Source organism: Hydra vulgaris, chromosome 01 (assembly GCF_038396675.1).
Source record: "Hydra vulgaris chromosome 01, alternate assembly HydraT2T_AEP".
In the NCBI taxonomy this organism is placed as follows: domain Eukaryota; kingdom Metazoa; phylum Cnidaria; class Hydrozoa; order Anthoathecata; family Hydridae; genus Hydra; species Hydra vulgaris.
The window spans coordinates 42,500,995-42,523,795 of NC_088920.1; the positions used below are offsets into that span (position 1 = coordinate 42,500,995).

Below are 22,801 nucleotides of genomic sequence, written 5' to 3' on the forward strand. Positions count from 1 at the left end.
TTTTGTTTGGTAATGGAAAATGTGTTGTGTATCAGGAGTTAAGTGATTTTGAATTTTTTTTTAAGTTAGGAAATCATTCTTATATTCTCTAATTTATAATGGGTTTTTCAGTTATTGTGCTAAATATCTAATATAATTTCATTTATCTTTTATTACAAGGTTTTAACTATGATGGCAGCTTGCTACTATAGATGTTTATCTTAAAGACCTCAAGATTATATTTATTAATTCAGTAATAACAGTTACATGTTAATTTATTATACATTAGTTAATTGTTCGCCTTAATTTTTTTTTTTAATTTTATATATCTGATATATTTTATCTTATCTATCATTGCAAGGTTACGCAACATGATGAAAACCACACGATTGCTTCGATGGATGTTGATCTTTTTCATATTAAGATTAAACCGGTTCATATTTTTTTAGAGATTGATTATGTTTATTAATGCAATAATAACAGTTATATATTTTTTTATTATCCGCGCCATAAGGCATCCTTATTTATTATCCGCGACATAAGGCATCATAAATAGGTATGGCGATATTAATTTAGGGGTTTACTTTATTTTAGATATCATTGGATGTGGTTTCCTTTGCGTACTAAAGAATCGACTCTTTCTAGCTATGGATGTCACAGTTTTGTTTGCTTCAAAATCTAGGCTTTCTTCAAAGCCACAATTCTGTTAAAAACATTATTAAGCAAAAAAGAAAATTATTATTAGTCTAAATTTTTTGTTAAAGAAGTATGTTTTTAAAAAAATTATTTTTATTTTTTGCGGTTTCTTGGAATTTATATATAGTTAGATAGATATAAGGACTACTGAAGAGAAAATGAAGGAGAGCCGTGGTGGACGTGTCCCCCCTCCCCCATTGTTTAGATGGATATATTTTTGTAGGTTTTTAGTTGAACTATATGGTGTTTTATGATTATTTTTTTGTACTCCGGCCCCCACTGAAATATCACGCCATTTCCGATGTTATATATGCATATATATATATATATATATATATATATATATATATATATATATATATATATATATATATATATATATATATATATATATATATATATATATATCTTTTTTGTATATATATCTTTCATTGAAAATCATTAGTAACGATAAAAATAAGGCGAAAACCCTTAGGCTTTTAATGCATTTAAACATACGCTATAGAAATCCTAGCCTTGGTGCATATTTAATAAAATAAATATATATACCCTTAACCATAAATATATATATATATATATATATATATATATATATATATATATATATATATATATATATATATATATATATATATATATATATATATATAATAGTTGTTAATATTGCTTTATTAAAGTTTATTAAAAATATTTTGTTACTTAAATTCGAAACTTTTTTAATTACGTTTTTTAATCGTTTTGCACATTTTACTAATGCAAAATTAACAATGATTCTATTACAAAGCTGCCGTTAGCCGAACGCAAGTTTTATACGTAAGTTGCATTTTTCTTAAGCAATGCTTCATAAAAAATAATGTTACTTAAGGTGGTAAAGCACAATTAAAATACAAATTTTTGATCAAAATATGAAAAAAAAAAATTTTAATTCATCTTATTCAAAATTTTATCCTCTTTCTTTTGATTTTAGTATGGAACTGAAACTATTTTTGGAAATGTGTTAAAAATCTACATTTGCAAAATTATTTACCTTAGCAACGCCATAGCAACCACAAACATACCCTCGTTTATTATATACGTTGAGCTAAATTGCAAGCTAATTTGTCTTTTTGTTATGTCTATCATGCTTGTAATTGTTTATTTATCAACTTTGCTTTTAAAGAAATTTGAATTTTGAGAATTTTGCTGTAGCACCATTTAAAGATTCAGGCTGTCACTGTTGTATCAGACCCTATTGTTGTTAGTATTGTATTAGAGTTTTATTGTTAATTAGTAATAAGTTATAAGATCTATCATAAAAAACAAATAAGAAAGATAATGAACTCTAAAAAAACAAATAAACAAAATATTAGCAGAAGAAAAAAGAGAGCATGGAATGGCATAGTTCCAAAGAATGTTAATATTTTTGAAGATTCTGGTATCAAATCTATATGCTCAAGTGAAAGGAAACTTTCTTCAAAAACAATAATTGAATTTTCTACAAATTTTTTTCCACAAACAGAAGACTATTATATTATTGTGCATTTTTACCTACTCAAAAGCATTTTGAAAACTCTTGTATGTCCAGAATGTTTTTGCAACATTGTTGTAAAAGATGATATTTTAAAAAGACAAGGATTCTCTCATGTTCTAACAATAAAGTGTGATAATTGTTCATGGAATAAAATAATTAATACTTCCCCAGAGATAAAGAAGAAGGAGGAAACTAAAGGTCGAAATACATACGAGGTTAATGTACGTTCTGTAATAGCTTTCCGTGAAATTGGCTGTTGTTTTTCATCAATAAGCACGTTTGCATCTTTAATAAACTTTAAATGTTTGTCAAAAAATGGATTTTGTTGTATCATTAAAAAGGTCATGAAAGCTTATAAGAATGCTGCCGCAGATAGCATGCAAACAGCAGCAATTGAAGCTCCTCATATTGAAACTGTCAAAGGTATTCCATGTGTTCAGATATCAATTGATGGATCATGGCAAAAGCGTGGTCATTCATCTTTACATGGGGTAATCTCTGCTATAGCAGGAGACAACGGTGTTGATATAGAAATAAAATCAAAGTATTGCTATGGTTGCAGAATGTGGATAGGAAAAAAAATGCAGCTGATTATAATCATTGGAAAATTAACCATTACTGCCAAATTAGCCATAATGGGTCATCAGGTGCAATGGAATCAGCTGGAGCAGTTGATATTTTTAAGCATTCTGTTTTAAAAAACACTCTTATTAATAAGGAATACTTATGAGATGGTGATACAAGTTCTTTTATGGATGTAGTAAAAGCCAACCCATATAGTGAATATGATACAACACCAATAAAGTTGGAGTGTATTGCTTATGTCCAAAAAACGATTAGGTACTCGATTGCGTAACATTGTTAAGTCCCATAAAGACACTAAAACACCTCTCTCAGGAAAAGGGAAACTTACTGAAAGTTGCATTAACTCAATGCAGAACTATTTTGGTTGTGCCATTAGAAATAACCTTGATAATCTGTATGCAATGAAGAAAGCTGTTTTTGCAATAGTTTTTCATTTTACAGATAATCCAAATCCTGAACAACATCAGTTTTGTCCACAAAATGATTCATCTTGGTGCAAATATTGGACTTTAAGTAAAACTTACAAACCAAATATATCGATTCCTCTAACAACAAAAATCTCATTACACCCATTTTTATGGACTTACAGAAAGATGACTTACTATTGAAATGTTTGCATGGTCAAACACAAAATTTAAATGGAGCGCTCAACTCACTCATATAGTCCAAGGTACCTAAAATCACATTTGTTAGTAAAGATGTTGTGGAAATGGGTGTAAACTCTGCCATTTTACATTTCAATGATGGTAGAAATGGTGTATTTAAAGTATTACAGCATTTTGATATACAAGAAAATGTTACACAATTGACAGCAAGTATAGCAGACGATGTAAGAGTAAAACAAATGAAATGTAAGACTACTATTACAGTAAAGAAACAGAGAAAAAAACTGAGAGCCTAAAAAAAAGGATTCAGTAAGAATCTTAAAGCAAACCAACCTCAAGACTCGTATGTTTCAGGAGGATTTTAGCATGATTTTACTGTTTAAATGTGATTTTTTCTTTATTTTGTACTTATTTTTGTTTTTTCTGCAAGTTGAGTTTTTCATATTTTATCAAGATTTCAAAACATGATTTTTTCTGATTGAATAAAGCTTTTGTTCTGAAATTTTCAGGACATATTCCTAACAACATTAGAATTCATTTGACAGATAGATTTTATTTAATTATTTTTAAAACTCATTATTTTTAGTTTTAACTTCTTTAAACTGCTTGTAAATCGTACTAAATTTAACTTATCTTAAAAAATAGGTCCTATCTTTACATGTAAAAGGACTAATTAAAATTCTATCTGTTAAATAGAATAAAATAAGCTCATTAACATATCTGCAAAGTTTAATATATGGTTCTTAAGTCTAACTCAAGTTAACGTGTTTTGAAAACATAAGAATTAGATCTTTATTTACACTGTTTTTGCGCCATTATGGGTTTTTGGTAAAGTTTTTCAAATTTTTTTTATTGCAAAAACATTTCATTTCTCTTATTGAAGCCTTTCTGCATATTTTGAAAACTATTTTTTAAATCTTTCATTAAAAGTGTCTTTTTTGTGCTCTACCACCTTAAAAGAGAATAACTTTTTTTGTAATGATTCTTTTTTCATAAATTTTTTACCATTTTATTACAAATTCAAAGCTCTTTCGAACCATATATAAAACTTGAATAAATAAATGGTTTGAAATTTTTACACACGTACCTACATTAACTTAATGATATTGATTAATTATATTATTATTATAAATAAATTGATGCCATCAATTGATGCCATATTATATAAATATTATCAAAATATTTGTTCAAATATATTTACATTAAATATAAAATTTTACCAACATCTTAGGGATCTAATGAAGAAAGAATCTCACAAACATTATCTCCCAAATTATTCTCGTCCATTTTAATTAATTTTTAAATTTTTTTGATAAATACAATATAAATATCAATAAACAAATACCGGTAAATATCCATAACAAATATTGGTAAATATCCAAAGAACAAGCTTCGTTCGATATTTTTGATTTCAAAAGCATGGTGAAAATATTTTCGGATGGCGTTGAGACGACCTTTGCGTCATATTTGATATTAATAAATTTTTCCGTAGTCTGCAAATTTTAAAATCTATTAAGGAGGTGCACTTCTTTTGGTGTTGCTAAAGATTGCTCACCCATTTTGAGAACGCGCTTTTTTTAAGTTCAGAAAAGCCTAGTAACTAATTAAAACTACTTTAAAAACGAAAGCGAAACGACATTAAACTTCTTCTTTTTCTTTTGGCATTTTCCGTTTAGGGGTCGCCACAGCGGATCAAACTCTAGCCCTAAGCCCTAAGCGTATCTAGCCCTGTCATGGGTGTCCTCCACTGACACACCAGCCACTCTCATATTCTCCACCACTGCATCCATAAACCTCCTCTTAGGTCTACCTTTCCTCCTCTTACCTGGAAGTTCCATCCCCAAAACCTTCCTGCCAATATAGCTCTCCTGTCTCCTCTGTACATGTCCAAACCATCTCAATCTCGATTCTCTAACTTTATCTCCAAAACATGCTACATGTGCTGATCCTCTAATAAACTCATTTCTGATCCTATCCTTCTTTGTCACTCTAAATGAGAACCTTAACATCTTCATCTCAGATACCTCCATCTCCCTCACTTGTTTCTTTGTCAGTGCCACTGTCTCCAGTCCATACAACATAGTTGTTCTCACTACTGTCCTATAGATCTTACCCTTCATTCTAGCCGACACCCTTTTATCACAGATCACACCAGACACTTTGTGCCATCCACACTACTCTGCCTGCACTCTCTTCTTTACCTGTTTTTCACTTCCTCCATTACTCTGTACCCTCGACCCTGAGTAGGTAAACTCGTCGACCTTCACCAAATCAACTCCTTGTAACTGGACCTCTCCACCGTCTGCCCTCTCATTCACACACATGCACTATGTTTTACTCCTGCTCACTTTCATTCCCCTGCTTACCAAAAGCATACCTCCTGCACCACACTCACATACCTTTCTGCTACACCTGACCTCCTTATACAATACCACAGCTCCTGTCTACTTACTCTATCATAAGCTTTCTCTAAGTCCACAAACACACAATGTAACTCCTTCTGTCATTCCCTATACTTCTCCATTAACACTCTCAGAAAAAACATAGCATCTGTGGTGCATTTAGCTGGCATGAAACCATGCTGCTACTCACATATCTCTACTTTTCCTCTAAGCTAAGCTTCAACTACTCTTTTCCAGAATTTCAAGCTGTGACTGATCAACTTTATTCCCTTGTAATTACTACAGCTCTGAACGTTGCCCTTATTCTTGAAAAATGTCTCCACTCCTCAGGCATCTTCTGACCTTCCAGGATTCTGTTAAATAACCCTGTCAAAAACTCCACTGCTATCTCTCCCTAACCTTTCCAAGCCTCCACTGGAATATCATCCGGTCCAACTGCCTTACCACACTTCATTCTCCGAATTGCAGCCCTTACTTCCTTCTTGTTCACCTGGGGAACCTCCTGATTCACAACCTCTGTCTCTTCTAACCTTCCTTCCCTATCATTCTATTGATTCATCAGTCCCTCAAATAACTCCTTCCACCTTCCCAAGACACTCTCCTCACTAGACAACACATTTCCATCTTTATCCTTAATCATCCTAACCTGCTGCACATCCTGCCCATCACAGTTTCTCTGTCTGGCCAATCTGTACAGATCTTTTTCCTTTTCCTTAATGTTCAACTTCTCATACAGATTACTATATGCCTTTTCTTTAGCTTTTGCCACTGCTCTCTTTGTCTTGCCACACATCTCCTTGTACTTCTGTCTACTTTCTTCATCTTGCTGAAAATGGCAATTCTTTTTAGCCAACCGCTTTCTTCTTAAACTTTCCTAAACTTCCTCATTCCACCACCACGTCTCCTTGTCTATCTTCTTCAGTCCTGATGTCACATCAAGTATCTTCCTAGCCACATCCCTCACTGTATTTGACGTCTCATCCCAGGTATCCAGAACACCACCACCCAGTGCATGTCTCACCTCATCCCTGAACTTTACACAACAGTCCTTATCCTTTAACTTCCACCACCTGATCTTAGGTTCTGCTCTCACTCTCTTCTTCTTTTCACACCTCCAAAACCATCCTACATATCACCATCCTATGCTGTTTAGCTACACTCTCTCCTGGTACCACCTTGCAATCACTAACCTCTTTCAGGTTTCTTCCCCTACAGAGGATATAGTCGACCTATGTGCCTCTTTCCCCTACTCTTATACGTCAACCTGTGTTCTTCCTTTTTCTTAAAACAATTGTTACCTACAGCCATCTTTATCCTTTTAGCAAAATCTACCACCATTTGTCCGTCTGTATTCCTTTCTTTAACCCCATACCTACCCATCACCTCCTCATCACCACTCTTTCCTTCACCAACATGTCCTTTAAAATCTGCTTCAAAAATCATTCACTTTTCTATAGGAACCTGCAGAGCAACCTCATCTAAATCTCTCCAGAATTCTTTTTTCTCCTCCGTATCACACCCTACCTGAGGAGCATAAGCACTGATGCCATTCATCACCACCCCATCAATCTCTAACTTTACACAGATCACTCTGTCACTTTCTCTCTTTACCTCCACTACACTCTTACAAAGCTCCTCTTTAGGAATTACCCCTACTCCATTTCTCTTCCCGTCGACACCATGATAGAAGAGTTTGAAGCCACCACCAATGCTCCTGGCCTTGCTGCCCTTCCACCTGGTCTCCTGTACACACAGTATGTCTAACTTCCTCCTCTCCATCGCATCAACTAGCTCTCTCCCTTTACCGGTCATAGAGCCCACATTCAACATACCAAGTTTACCTCAACCTTCCTGCTCATCCTCCTCTCTTTCAGCTTCAGAGCTCACTTCCCCCCTTTCCTCCTCCTCCTTGTCCCAACAGTAGCCCAATTTCCACTAATGCCCTGTTAGGCAACAGCACCAGAGGCGGTCGTTATTAAGCCGGGCCCCGACCGATCCGGTATGAAATTCCTATTGTTGATCCGCATCATTTGATTCGGCGCAGTTTTTACACCGAATGCCCTTCCTGACGCAACCCTCCCTATTTATACGGGCTTGGGACCGGCACTTAAACACACTGGTGTGTGCATCCTATGGGCTAGGTTCAAAACGACATTAAACGTTAAATGTTAACTTTAACAATTATATTAAGATATAAAGTGCTGGTCAAAATTATAGCACAAATTTAAAATAAAAATTGAATGATAGAAATTTATCTGAAGAATAACATTTTACTTTTTACAAAAATTGAAAATAAATTTAAAGTTAACATGTTTTAAAGTTTACTTAGTAATAATACAGAAAAATAAGCTGGTCAAAATTATAGCACATGGTACGAATTTTAGATTAAAAAAAACATTAGTATTTGTTGTAATATGAAGAATTGTTGGATCTTTTAGTTCTAAAAATTTGAGAAATACAATCTGGAACAGAATTTATTAATTTAATGCAAAGATCAATTGAATCTTGTCCCAAATGTCTTGAATTGCATCCTTTAGGTCATTTGTGTTGCTTATGTTGTAATTTTTGAGTTTTTGGTCAATAATTGACGATAGATTTTCAATCAAATTTGCATCTAGTGAAGTGGGTGGCTATTCTAGGAGCCTTCTTCTAGGATATTCTTTGTTGTAAATCATTCCAGAGTTTTTTTTTGCATTATGACAAGGTGTGTTGTCTTTTATAATATAATAATCTTCAGCTTCAGAATCAAAAAGAGTGTTCATATAGTCAGGAAATTCAGCAATAAATTCTTAATAACAAGAAGGATTTAAACGACCTTTGTAAAACTTCAATAAACCTATTCCATTTGCAGAAAAGCATCCCCATACAGAAATAGTTCCGCCACCACCTAGTGCTCTTGTTGCAAAGTTAAAGAGTAAATCTTTTTCATTAGGAGACGACATACAAACTTACGATTCTTTCTATTTATGACATCAAAATGTGATTCTTCACTAAATACCACATGATACCAATGATTTCAAGTCCGATCAACATAGTTTTTACACTATGTGTGTCTCTTCTTTTTCTTAGCCTTATGTCGATAACAACGTCGTTTCTTTGTGTAACTTATCAATCCTTTTTCTAACAAACGACAGCGAACTGTTTTTTGCAATAATGGTTTTTTCTTTTGCAGCATTCAACTTCATAGCAATTTTTCTACTTGAATCAGTATAATTTTTTTTAGCAAGTATCACTGTATAGCGGTCTTCTGTAGAGTTAGTGCACCTACGACATTCTTGATCTGGTCCATTTTTCATTGGTGAACTCAATTTAATTTTATCAGCAGTATTGTAGACAAATTTTCTTGTTTTAACACGTTTAGCAATATCAGCAATACTAAATTGCTGTTGAATTAAGTTTTTTACAAGTTGTTGCCGCACAAAGCTCACTGCTTTGCAACCCATTGCATAAATTTAGTTTTAATTTTAAAATTACCCAAAAAACTTTGAAAAATCATTAGACTTGCTATTTTAAATAATTAACTATGATGCTAGTAGATAAGTAAAATATCATACACAACAATCCATCAATGCATTTAATAATTCACACTGTCAAAATTGCGTATGATAATGAGTGTGCTATAAATTTGAATAACATTTTTTGTATATGCTTGTAAAAATGTTCATTTCTAAGATGAATAATGAACAAATTTTTTAATTTTATGTGCACATTTTAAATGACTAGTGTAAACACATTTCAAAAATACAGTACCTCTCAACAATGTGATAATACATACAAAAATTTAAAATGACAATCTTTACTTAGTAGGTTGTGCTATAATTTTGACCAGTACTTTATATTTTTATGCTGGCATTTGCTTCAAGACAAGTTTTATCAACGTACGAGTTTTCGTTTGCTCTGTTCTCAACAAATTTCTCAGCCGATCGAATCAAATCGAATATATTCTGAATAAAGTTGTTACATCAAGATTATTTACAAATAGTAATAAGTACAAATATGAAGTACACATCTGTCAAGTTAAATGAAAACAAAATGATAGTAATACAAGTAGAAGTAAATAAAATTATTCGTGATAACAGCGTATTAAATAAATAAAAATAAATAGTATTTCGTACTAAAGTTGTTACACCAAGGTTATTTACAAATAGTATTACGTACTAATATGAAGTAAACACCTGTAAAATTCAATAATAATAGAATGATGATAATAATAATTATAATACAAGTAGAAGTAAATAAAAACAACAGTTGTAATAACAGCGATTAAATGTAATAGTAAAGATTATAAAAAGTATCAGAAAACATATCTTAATACAAGTTATATAATTCATAAAATTTGTCTTAAGATATGAAAGAATAAGATGATGGTTTTAAGGATGTTGAGGTCGAGAAGATAGCCAACATTTTCTGAAGATAAAAGAAATGCTTCCTTATTTGTAAATTTTCAGGTAATCCAGTGGCGTAACTATAAATTTGCCCCCCCCCCCGCCAAAAAAGTGAAAGAGCCCTCCCACTTTAAATTTTTTCAAAGTATATTTACAAATGAAATATCCAATATTTGATTTTTATATTGAGTTAATATAACACGAATAACCCAGTGGGCATAGTACGTTTTTAAAACGTTTTTTGGACGTTTTTATGAGGTTTAAACCTTATAAAAACGTCTAAAAAACGTTTTAAAAACGTTTTAAAAACGTACCGTGCCCACTGAGAAGTATATAAAAAACATTTATTTTATAAATTTGAGAAATAATCTAGAATCTTTTTTCAAAATAATTATAAAAAGGAACTAACATTGATTTTATGTTTAAGAGATGCATACTTAATAGCAAAAACTAACTTTACCTCACTTATTTCTATGGCAGATTTTTTATTTTCATAATAGCTATACTATCTTGAGGCAGTATAATTTACATTAAAAGTGATACATAATGACGCAAATAAAAACAAATTTAAAGTTTGATATTTTGTCGCGTAATTTTAGAGCTTTAGTTTGCTCTACTCTTTTCAAATATTTTAAAGAAATTTCAGTTAAATTTTTAAATATATCTAAAAAGCGTAACTTTATAGCTAATAAAAAGTTAATTCTTGAAGACCATCTTAATGGGTTTAATTTTTTTAATGTTACTCGACTCTCCGCTAAAATTTGATAACAAATCCCATCTTTTAATACTGTTGCCAAAAAAGGAGTAAATTTCTTGTATAATTATAAAAAAATTGTTTACTTCTCTACAACCAGAAACAGCGTCATTTATAACCAAGTTTAAATTGTGACTCGCACAATGAACATATTGTGTAGATGGTTGAAAGTTATTTATTTTTCTCTGAACTCCGTTATAAATACCGCTCATCACATTAGCTCCGTCATATTCTTGACTACGGCACTTTTTTAAATCTATTCCTTTATTTTTAAGCAATAATAACAATTGAACGGTCAAAACTACTGCCGAGTGATTCTATATTTTATAAAAACCAAAAAATGTTTATTTAATCTCTATTTGACAAGGTTGAGTGTCCTGTTTGCGAATTATGTGAGCGTATCGAAAAATTAAACTTAGTTGTTTTTTTCTAGATAAAACTTGAGTTGTGTCAACCATAATAGAAAAAAATGCAGATTCATTTTTTTCCAATAAAAATGTTTTTTCTAAATTTTGGCTTAAACATCGAATCTCTTCATTTTGGATAGCTGGACTAAGATACTTTATAGTGCCTTTAGGCTTATTGAGTAAATTTTTCATTGTATCCTCGTACTTTGACAGCAAATAAGCATAAGACAAAAAATCGCCATTGTAAATTTCATCTGCTAACACTTCACTATAACCTCTAAATGCGAGTAAGTTTTTCGTTAACATTAAAGTGATGTTAAATAACCTTTCTAATATCATCTTCCAAAATGAAGCTTTATGACGAATTAATGTCTCTGTACCCTCATTAAGTGTCCTGCTTTGTTTGTGTGATCGTATGATCACATATGATCGTATACAATGATCGTATACTTGACATGCTTCAATATGTTTTAGGCTATTGGCATAACTTTTTATTTTTTTTACTTAGCCCTTTCCAGTCTCAAACTCCCGAACGCTATTGGTTATTTTTATCATTTGAAAATAACCAAGATGGTTCACAATATGCTGAGTCCAGAATTTTGGAATAACAGAGCCAAAATTGCCGTGTTCGATCAAATTTATATGCACAATAATAATAACTTGTGGAAAAATATCTACAGTTTTGTGAAAGATCTTTTTTAAATAGTCCCTGTGGTTTACATCTTCCAGAGGAAAGAATAAATCTTTTTGTGCTATCATCAAGAAATTTGCCTTTAAAATATCCCATATCTGTTGTTAATGTATTTAATTCCTGAAATATATTCGGTTCTGAATCTGTTTCTTCAACTTGCATTATGTTCTAAGTTAATTGAAACAAATAACATTTCTTGTTGTTGGGTTGCTTGAGAAGTACTAGTAATGACATTGATATTTTTTATCTACAACTACTTCACTAGGTTTCTGTTCTACTGATGAAAAAAATAAGGATATCTTTTTATTGTTTTTACGTAATCTTTCATCAGTCTCCTTTTTTAATTTCCTTTTTCTGGCTCCACTCATATAAGTTCTTTTGAGTCCATGCTATTGTAAGAAAAATATTTTATTAGAACATTTATATCTATGTATTAACCCTATAGATATAAATATATATAACTAAATATTTTTGAATAAATAACAGGCTTAATTTGTGATCATTCTTTAGCTCGTTTTTTGAGTCCGCCCTTTTAATTTTATATCAGATGTATACACATAATTTGTGTTTCTTTGTTAATTCGTACTATCGTCGTATTATAACAAAACCTAGTGCGTACTCAACACAAAACATGGTTCTACCTGTATCGCGTTTATATACATTTTTTAATTTAAAAATTCAAGATCAAAGGAATTAATTTATAATGGAAATTTTAAATCGCTAGAATAAAATTGCAAGATTTTTTTAACAAGCTGTTAAAAAACATTCCAATATTATAAATATAACTACTTTATTACCTATTAGCTAAACATTTTGATAACTCAACTTATTGTAATGAAAATTATAATTATATGATTTTTACTGCTTTGCATGAATGCATATAAAAAGAAAAGCACTTACCTTCTAAATATAATAATATTTAATAATTTAAATTTAATTTTCCACTTCAAAATCACCTAACTTTATCGACAAATAGACAACGTTAATATTCACTAATGTTCACTAATATTCAATAGAAATTCTATAATGGTGTGCTATTGAAATTAAATTCTGTAACAAAATCTCTATTGAAATTTATTTTGCCAATAAAACTTCTGTTGAAACTAGTGAATCCAAATCCGGATTTCGGAATTTCGGAATTCCGAAATTCCGTCATATTTTGAATTTTTAAAAATCCGGAATTCAAAAACGCAAATTCCGGATTTTTCGAATTTAGATATTATTAATATTATTTAATTCTTATTTTATTTTTGAAGTTATTTAGAACTGTTTTTATAAAAATTTCAAAAAAAACTTTTGTTTTGTTTTTATATTATGTATTTCTTCCGTTCTAAAAATTTTAATTTTTATTACTAAAAACGTTTTTCAACAACAAGTTGTCATCCTCAGTAGTATAATACAACAGTTTTTAGTAATAAAAATTAAAATTTTTAAAACGGAATAAATACATAATATAAAAACAAAACAAAAGCTTTTTTTTGAAATATTTAGAATTTCGAATTTAGAAAAACTTTGACTATAAGATGGCAGCATTGTGTAATTTCATTGTTATAAATTCAAAAAATTTAAATTTTAGTATACTTAGGCTACTGCAAATGCATTAAATTTTTTTTTTTTTAAATGAAATAGTAACATTAAGAAATTAAATTGTATGCAGAGCAGACAAAGTAAGTCATTATATTAATTTTATGTTTCAAAAATTTTGTAGACTTACATTGTTATTGTTTTAAATCCCAACCCAAGTATGGTAGATAAATCTGAAAAAACTTTTATGGACATTTCAAAAGTTCTAACTTAGCACAAAATCTGGCAAACAACGGCAACCAGGAAAATTTCTATAAACCAAAATGGCTTCCGACAGCGTATTAAAGAAAAATAAATTTCCCATAAAATTATGCACTTTTAATTGTCATGGGCTTAAATCAAACATTGAATACACTGAATCCTTGATAACTTCCCATGATATTACTTTTATATGCGAACATTGGATATCAAAACTTGAACATTCAATAATCAAAAATATTTGCAAAAACACCCACTCTTCGTACTTCCACCAGGCAAATAAACGCGAACAAGGTCGGCCGTTTGGCGGAAATGCGTTTCTGGTTCGGAAACATATGTTTCAAAATGTCATTATTTTATATGAAGATGATCATATTCTTGCTATAAATCTTGTTAAAAATAATACTAGCATTGTTATAATTGGTATTTATCTAGCTTCATCGCGGAATAATCGAACATCATTAGATGAATACACAAATCAATTAGATATAATTAAAGGCCTTGTTAATAATTATGAGGGTGTCGGCGAAGTAATTGTATTTGGTGATTTTCAATCTTTTCCTCTCGAAATCTACGATTTACTAGAAAGATCAAGTCCCACAAAAAATAATTACTCCGCGGCTCTATCAGAATTTATAAAATCGAGTGAATTTGAACTAGTGGACGTAATTAAAGGTTCAGGCCCTAAGATAACATATCAACATAATACACTACCAAATGCATCATATATTGATCACATAGCTATCTCAAAAAACACTTCTCTTAGGTATTACAACTGTTTTGTTGCCCCCTTTTCACCTCAGAATATGAGTGATCATTTGCCAGTATCAATTGTAATTGAACTCATCGGAAGATCTCTCAAAGAGAATATTCACAAAATGACAGACAAAATTAGCATTCCAAATTATGCTTGGAATAATCAACGTTTTATACAATTATATAATGATTTCGTTAATAATAATATTAAAAGTCTTAGCCTTACAAATAACAATTACGATAAAGAACTTATCAAAATCTATAATTTGATTACAAAAAGTGCATCTGAAGCTCTTTGCCAACACTTATCTGAGAAAAAACAATCATTATATTCGAAATTTTGGTGGACTCCCAAGTTAAGTAGGAGTAAAAAAGTTCTTACATTTCATTTTAAGAAATGGCGTGACACGGGTTTCGTGAAAGATTTAAGTTCGCACATTTTTAACCAATACCTAATTGCACGAAAAAATTTCCGAAACGCTGTTAAGAAAGCACAAAACTATAACCTTTACAAAAAATACATAAAAATCGAGATGTTAAAAAATACCAATCCAAAAAACTTCTGGAATACTTTTAGAAATATACAGACTGATGCAAACTCAAAATTATTTACAATAAATAATAAAAAGGACAAGGAGTCAATCACAAGAGAATTCGCCGATAGTTTTGAAAAACGGTTAAACACTAAATCTATAACGCATACCGCGAAGAGTTTTCAAGTTCCACCTTGTACAAAATTTGACTTTGTAATAATATCAGATGAAATTATAAGAACGGCTATCTCTTGCCTAAAATTAAACAAAACCAAAGATGCTTTTGGAATCTCTGCAGAACATTTAAAATATTTGCGTTGTGAAGCCCTAATAGAATGGCTAAAAAAATTCTTCACATTTTCTCTTAATCATGGTCAAACGCCAAAGTCGATGTCTACATCACTTATAATACCACTTGCTAAATCTTATAAAAAATCATTAACTGATCCAAATAACTACCGTGGTATCAGCATCATTCCAATCTTCACAAAACTAATCGAATATATAATCCTAATAATCTGTCCAGATCTAAAAGAAGCTCATCCTCTTCAATTCGGTTTCACCAAAAATAGCTCAACCCTACACGCCGAATTTGTTATTAGTGAAACAATTAAACACTACAACAACAACAACTCACCTGTTTATCTCTGTTCCCTTGATGCTGAAAAAGCTTTTGACAGCTGCAACTGGGACATTCTTTTTGAGAAACTGTACAATAATAAAAAATTACCACTGTATATTGTTAATACAATATCGTCATTATACAGGGAGAGTAGTGCTTCTGTGTCTTATCTGGGTTGCAAATCAACTCCATTCTATCTAACGCAAGGAGTGAGACAGGGATCGATTCTCTCGCCTCATTTGTACAATATTTACACTCAAAACCTACTAGAAACCTTACAAAATGAAAGTGTCGTAGGAACATCAATAAATGGAAACTACACGGGTGTTGTAGCATATGCTGATGACATTATACTTCTTAGTTCCACCCTCTCTGGCCTACAAAAGCTAATTAATATCTGTAACATTTACACAAAAGAAAATTGCATAAAATTGAATGCTGACAAAACCGAGTTTTTGGTCACCGGAACACATCAAATTAAAAAATGCACGATAACACTCAACCACCAAAAAATAAAACTAGACAATAAACTTACTCATCTAGGATTTATATGGGACACAAAATATTCACCAATTGCCTCACTTAATCGTCTAAACATTGATAACCGAATATCCCATTTCCGGGCAGTAATACAGTCTTTAATTCAAGCTGGAATTCGTTTTGTTCACCCAAACTCTATTGTCCAGTTATATAAAACTTTAGCTGTTCCAACACTAACGTATGGTCTTGAGCTTTGCGACCATAAAGAAATGTTATTGCAAAAGCTTGATATAGTAGGAAGAATTGCACTGAAGTCACTACTAAACGTTTCAAAACATAGTAAACATTATATACATCCCCTATTTTGTATTGAAGATATATCTATAATTACGCAACAAAATAAGATAAACTTATTTATTCGCCTGTTGAAAAATAAAATGACATTTGATATTCTTAAGTCGCAGTTGAACAACGAATCAGGTCCACGACCTTTTGTAGATAGCGTCAAGGCTCTGAGCAATAGTCATAAATTAAATATAGAGAAACTAATGCAACAAAAAGAAAAAATAAAAATTACTGGTTTAAAAAATATAATTCCTGAAACGGATCTTAAAATCTTAAAATGTGCAGTTGAGTTCTGGAACTCAAAAGAACAAAGAACAATCTTTAAGGATGTTCTTGAAAATAAAATTCCTAGATCCTAGAGATTTTTTTTGAAACTTTTTATTTACCTTACTTGTAATATAGAGTGGGTGTTTAACAAATATATAAATAAATAAAAAAGAAAGCTTATCAAATTCAGTGTGGAAATATTTTCTACGAGGGAAAACAAATCAGGTGGCGAAATGCATGCAATGCAAGCAAGTTTTAAAGATATTGGGTGGATGTACAACTCCCATGCACACACATCTTCGTTCCAAACACAACACAGTTTTGAACAAGCGAAAGTTTGATGAAAATACAACAACTTCTACATCTGACAGTAACGATAGTGTTGTGAGCACAACCAGAAAAACGAACACGATCATTGATTTTTTTAAGTCAAAAAAAGATGAAACTTTTCCTGCCGTAGTAGCTAGAATGATTGGTTCTGATGGTTTACCGTTTCGTGTTTTTTGTACGTCAAACGATTTAAGAAAATGTTTAACAATGCGTGGATTCGGTGATATTCCAAAATCACCCACCAGCATACAGAAAGTCGTGATGGATTATACTAAAAAAATTAAACAATTGCAAATTGCTGAAATTAATCAATTAAAAAAGAATTTATGCTTTAGTCTAACATTGGACGAGTGGACGTCCTCTCAAAATAGACGTTATATGAATGTTAACGTTCATGGGTCAAAAAATATCTGGAATTTGGGTCTTTCTCGAATTAATGGTCGATTTGCGGCTGAAAATTGTGTAAAATTGTTAGAGGACAAGTTAGAATCATTTCAGTTAAATATAAGGAACGATATTTCGTGTATTGTAACTGATGGTGCTTCTATGATGCAAAAAGTGGGTAGATTATTACCATAAGTGTTTTGCTCATGCAATTCAGATTGCAATTGTAAATGTGATCTACAAACAAACAGAGAAAGAGGTAGATGAAGATGATTATGAGAGTGTCCTAGATCTGGACTCTGATGAAGAAGATTTAAGTGATGATGAAGGAATGCAAGTGGGGACGAGAAATGAATGTGATGTAGAAATTACTGAAAAGTTTACATTGCGAAATGTAATCATGAAAGTTCGGGTAATTGTTCGAATGTTTCGACGTTCCCCTTTAAAAAATGAAGTGTTGCAAAAACATGAGAAGGAAGATCATGGAAAGGAATTGCAGCTATTGCTTGATTCGAAGACTAGATGGAGTAGCCGGATGTCCATGTTAGAACATTTTAATCTTTTGAAAAGTTCAATAAAAAAGGCAATAATTGATATCAAAGCGGATACATTTTTGAATGATTCAGAATGGAATATAATATCTACAGTTTCTAGAAATTTGAAGCCTATAAAATTAGCCGTAGACGCGTTATGCCGTGCTGATGCAAATTTACTTTCTGCGGATGCAACATTTACGTTTGTGTTAGAAAATTTTGATGAGAATGAAGAAATTGGCCGTGAAATGAAAAAAGAGTTTGAAGTTTAAATTAATCGAAGAAAAACTGTGGTATCCGATGTTCTTCAATATTTGCATAATGGGGGTAAAACCAAAATTCACAAGAACATTTTGTGTCGCTCGAAAACTGAAATAACCAAAATTATCATATCCCTAATCCAAAGACTTAGTGGTGAAGTAGCATTAGAAATAGACCCGACAGTATCTGAGTCTACTAAAATGGATAACGATAAACCTATCGAATCATTGGAAACTCAGTTATCCTTGCAGAAAATTCTTCAGCAAAAGATAAAGGAATCACTCTCGGAATCACGGTCAAAAGTTCTACAAAAATCATCGATTCATTCCGAAATTCGCAGTGAAATGAAATTTTGGGATGAAGGGGGATCCCGCGGAATGCTTTTGGAAAATCTTTACAAAAGTTTATTAACAATTCCACCAACTAGTGTGGAGTCAGAGCGCGCTTTTTCCGCTGCGGGAGCATTTTCAACAAAAATTCGATCAAGGCTCAACGACAAAACATTGGATACTTTGTGCTTTTTAAGAAGCTTTTTCAAAAATCAAAATGAAAATTGAACTTTCATTTTGCAATTTTATTTACGTAGTTTAAAAATATTTTAATATGAAATATTTCCTTATTTTGTAATTTGTTTTAATTTTATTGTTTTGAACTAAATACATTTATGTTAAAAAATAATGTACTTTCTTTTCTTTATATTTTTTAAATTCTTCTATAATAATTCCGGAATTAAACCGGAATTCCGGATTTCATCTCCTGTAATTCCGAAAATCCGGAATTCAGTTTTTTACAAAAAAATGGATTCACTAGTTGAAACTAAATCTATAATAGAATTTCTATTGAAATTAAATTCTAAAATAGAATTTCTATTGAAATTAAATTCTATAACAGAATTTCTACTGAAATTAAATTCTAAAATAAAATTTCAATTGAAATTAAATTCTATTATAGAATTTCTATTGAAATTAAATTCTAAAATAGAGTTCCTATTATAGAAAAATAATCTGTTTTTTTTTAATTAAAAATACGTAAAAAATCTCAATGGGGCCCTCTAAGCTCTGGGGCCCTCCCACCTTGCGGGGTTGTGCTCCCCTAGTTACGCCACTGTGGTAATCATATTACATGAAAATATGTATGATATGATTCTGTAATCATATCCGTCATCGCATAAGTTTTAACAAACTTATACGATGACGGATATGATTGCAGGAAATGTGTGAATAAATTAAAAAAAGGTTTTAAAAAAAAAGATGACGTCTAACTTCATTTACGAAAACAAACTGGTCTATAAAATAGTAAGATGATAAAAACAATAAAAAATTAAAAAAAAAAAAAAAAAGAATAAAAAAATTGCGAATAAAGAAAAAAAATTAAAAATTTACCGGGTTTTGCATCCATTTAAAACAAACATGACATCCATTTAAAACAACCATGATATTCATTTAAAACAACCATGACATTCATTTAAAACATCGTGACAATCAGTTAAAACAATCGTGATTTTCAATTAAAACATTTAATGCATGCGCAATCTCAACGTTCTATAATATTAAAAAAAATATATATTGTTTATATATTTATTTATCTAATATTGTATAAATTTATTTTTATTGATATTATATTAATTTATTTTAATTTTAAATGGATGCCATATTTGTTATAAATGGATGCAAAACTCGCTAAGGCGTACACACATGTATACATATTTATTAGGCTTCAACTATTCCATGTCGTTTAGGTAAACATTTTTTACATGGCCTTATCTTATTGGTAAAACAATCATAACGTTCATTTAAAACTAAGGCTGTCAACGGGTACCTAGGCAACCGGGTACCCACCCGTTGGTTATTGCCCAGGGAGCATTATCAAATGACGGGTAACGGGTTGGGTTGTCCATGCAAAAAAACAAAATGTTACAATTTACAAATTATCGATTCTAACTTTTTTTTTTAAGTTTTCAATCATTAATTGAAAGAAAACAACTTAACATATGAAATTTTATATTAAGTACATAAAGTAAAGAACAAAAGGTGGGAAACCACCTTTTATTCTTAACTTTATGAACAATGTTTTCTTTTACGTAAATCAGAACTCCTCCAGCTTGTTTATTAGAATGACAAATTTTATGAAAACCTAGAAGATGGAGAGTAGAATTATCTCAAAGATCTTTCGAAGAAACCCAAGTTTCAGTTAGGCAAATTATATATAAAATGTTTTCAGTTTCTTGTTAAAAAGGTAACAGTTTTTCGATAAAAAAAGTTTTGTAAAAAGAAGTTTTTTTAAGTGCGCGTAGTAAGTTTATTGTAAATAAATAAAATGTTACAACAAAATTTCATCGATTTGTAACCAATTAAAGTTTAGTAAAAGCTTGTTGTTGTTCTTTCTTCTTTATGCTTTACTTTTAAAAACGTATTAAGTTTTTAAAACATTTAAAAACATTAATACAGGGTCGTCCACAGTTATTTTCGTCGCGTCCATAATTATTTTCGTCGCGTCCATAATTATTTTCGTCACGTCCATAATTATTTTCGTCGCGTCCACAGTTATTTTCGCCGCGTCCATAATTATTTTCATATTTCAACAATATAATTTCTCAAAATATTATCTTTAAAAAATATTACAAAAGAATTTTTTAAATAAGCATTAATTGCTTAAACTACAAGTTCTAAAGTAGAATAAAGTTTAAATATTTTAAAGAATAAAAAAAACAAGTTATGACAGATTCAAATACATATAATCAAGAATCAAATTTTAATGAAATAGTTGAGTTAGAGAGGCAAATCAATGGTCGTGCTTCTTATAAGAAAGCAACTATTGAAAGCATTGAAACAATAAAGAGGATGGTAGCTAATAAAGAAAAAAACGTTGATATTTCACAAGCTACTGGGCTTTCTTTAGGAACAGTCCAAAATTGGGTAATGAAACTTTCAAATAATCCCGATGCTAAACCAAAAAAACGTGGACCTGTTGCGAAGATTAATACTGACCGTAGAAGAGAAATTGAACTGTTTGTATCGGCAAATAATTCCCTTACAGCGATAGATATGGGTGAATTAATATCCGAAGAAAATAAATGCTCCACTACAACAATAAAGAGAGAATTAAAAAATATGGGTTATTCTAGAAAGAGATTAAAATCAATTGTGGCTGCAAGAAACTCAGCGATGGTTATAGGACAGAGATTTCTATATTGTACTCATGTTTCTTCTATTAATGATAATGATATAATTTTTATTGATGAAACCGGTTTTAACCTTCATCAATCAAGACATCATGGTTATGCATTAAGTGGGAGTACACCATATATCACTGTACCAACACAAAGGGGAAGAAATATAAGCCTTATATGTGCTATTTCCGTAGAAGGTATTATATCATTTCAAATGAAAGTAGGATCTTTTGATGCTGTCAGTACGAAAGAATGGATTGAAAATTCATTGATTCCAGCCCTAAATAATCGAAGGTATATTATCATTATGGATAATGCTCGATTTCATCATTCAGCTATTGTAACTTCTGCAATTCAAAATGGAATGTGTGTTGTTCACTTTCTCCCACCCTATAGTCCGCAACTTATTCCCACTGAAGAGCTTTTTGGAGTAATAAAAAATAGATACAATAGAATTATTCCAAGACCAGCAACAACGGGGGATATGGAAATGGAAATATCAAATATTCTTTTAACATCTCTTAATGAATCACTACAAGGATTTTATACACATATGCGTGAATGGGTAGTAAGAGGAATCCAACGGAATGAATTCATTTAAATGAAATTTATTGACTATCTTATATCTTTATTTACATCTTTGCATTTACATCTTTGTATTTATATCTTTATTTACTTATTTGTATTTTTTCACATTCAAACTGTAAAACTTTTGTTAAAATAGTATACGTATATTTTATCTAAAAACGTGTTTTGAGTAAATCTAAACCTATAACACTTTTTAAATTAAACTGATAGGTTTGTTTCATTTTCTAAGCAATAAAAAAATCTTTTATAATATCAAATAATTTTAAACGTGACGAAAATAATTATGGACGCGGCGAAAATAACTGTGGGCGCGACGAAAATAATTATGGACGCGACGAAAATAATTATGGACGCGACGAAAATAACTGTGGACGACCCTGCATTATAGAAAAAAGATATAAGTAAAGTATCAAAAGCGTGGTCTTAAGCAGACCGAATCGATAAGAACAGCGTGAAGTGCAAGCAATGTGAGGCGATTTTGACAGCGAAAGGTCGCAACAGAAGCACTATCCAACATCATCTTACTGGAACACATCATATAGATATTGATGGCATTGGCAGTTTGGGTACACCAAACATTTTGTCTCTCTTTACCGCTTTGCGGCGAAAATGACGAAAGAAAGAGAACTAGTTATGGATCAGAAAATAGCTGACATCATTGCTCGTGATGCACACCCAATAAGTTTAGTTGAAGGTGATGGATTCCTTAGCTTGTTGAAATATACAGATCCAGACTA

The 22,801-nt window shown here is 30.9% G+C and overlaps 3 protein-coding genes and 1 long non-coding RNA gene across 4 annotated transcripts; 3 read left to right on the forward strand and 1 right to left on the reverse strand.

The window, feature by feature from the left end:
* Nucleotides 1-147: 147 nt before the first annotated feature.
* On the forward strand, nt 148-680 carry LOC136075350 (uncharacterized). Its single transcript, XR_010635856.1, has 3 exons — nt 148-232; nt 341-412; nt 574-680. It is a non-coding gene; the product is annotated as an uncharacterized LOC136075350 (long non-coding RNA).
* Nucleotides 681-7,220: 6,540 nt separating this feature from the next.
* LOC136074421 (uncharacterized) lies at nt 7,221-7,589 on the reverse strand. Its single transcript, XM_065786739.1, has one exon. The coding sequence runs from the start codon at nt 7,587-7,589 to the stop codon at nt 7,221-7,223; it is 369 nt and encodes a 122-aa protein (XP_065642811.1).
* A 6,272-nt stretch (nt 7,590-13,861) lies between these two features.
* Nucleotides 13,862-16,891, forward strand: LOC136074422 (uncharacterized). Its single transcript, XM_065786740.1, has one exon. It carries the CDS (start codon nt 13,862-13,864, stop codon nt 16,889-16,891), a length of 3,030 nt encoding a protein of 1,009 aa, XP_065642812.1.
* A 4,130-nt stretch (nt 16,892-21,021) lies between these two features.
* LOC136074423 (uncharacterized) lies at nt 21,022-22,077 on the forward strand. Its single transcript, XM_065786741.1, has one exon. The coding sequence runs from the start codon at nt 21,022-21,024 to the stop codon at nt 22,075-22,077; it is 1,056 nt and encodes a 351-aa protein (XP_065642813.1).
* Nucleotides 22,078-22,801: the final 724 nt, after the last annotated feature.

What these genes read in the sequence shown, in the direction of transcription:
- LOC136074421 (XM_065786739.1), bottom strand. Translation starts at nt 7,589, where the DNA reads ATGACCGGTAAAGGGAGAGAGCTAGTTGATGCGATGGAGAGGAGGAAG.
- LOC136074422 (XM_065786740.1), top strand. Translation starts at nt 13,862, where the DNA reads ATGGCTTCCGACAGCGTATTAAAGAAAAATAAATTTCCCATAAAATTA.
- LOC136074423 (XM_065786741.1), top strand. Translation starts at nt 21,022, where the DNA reads ATGACAGATTCAAATACATATAATCAAGAATCAAATTTTAATGAAATA.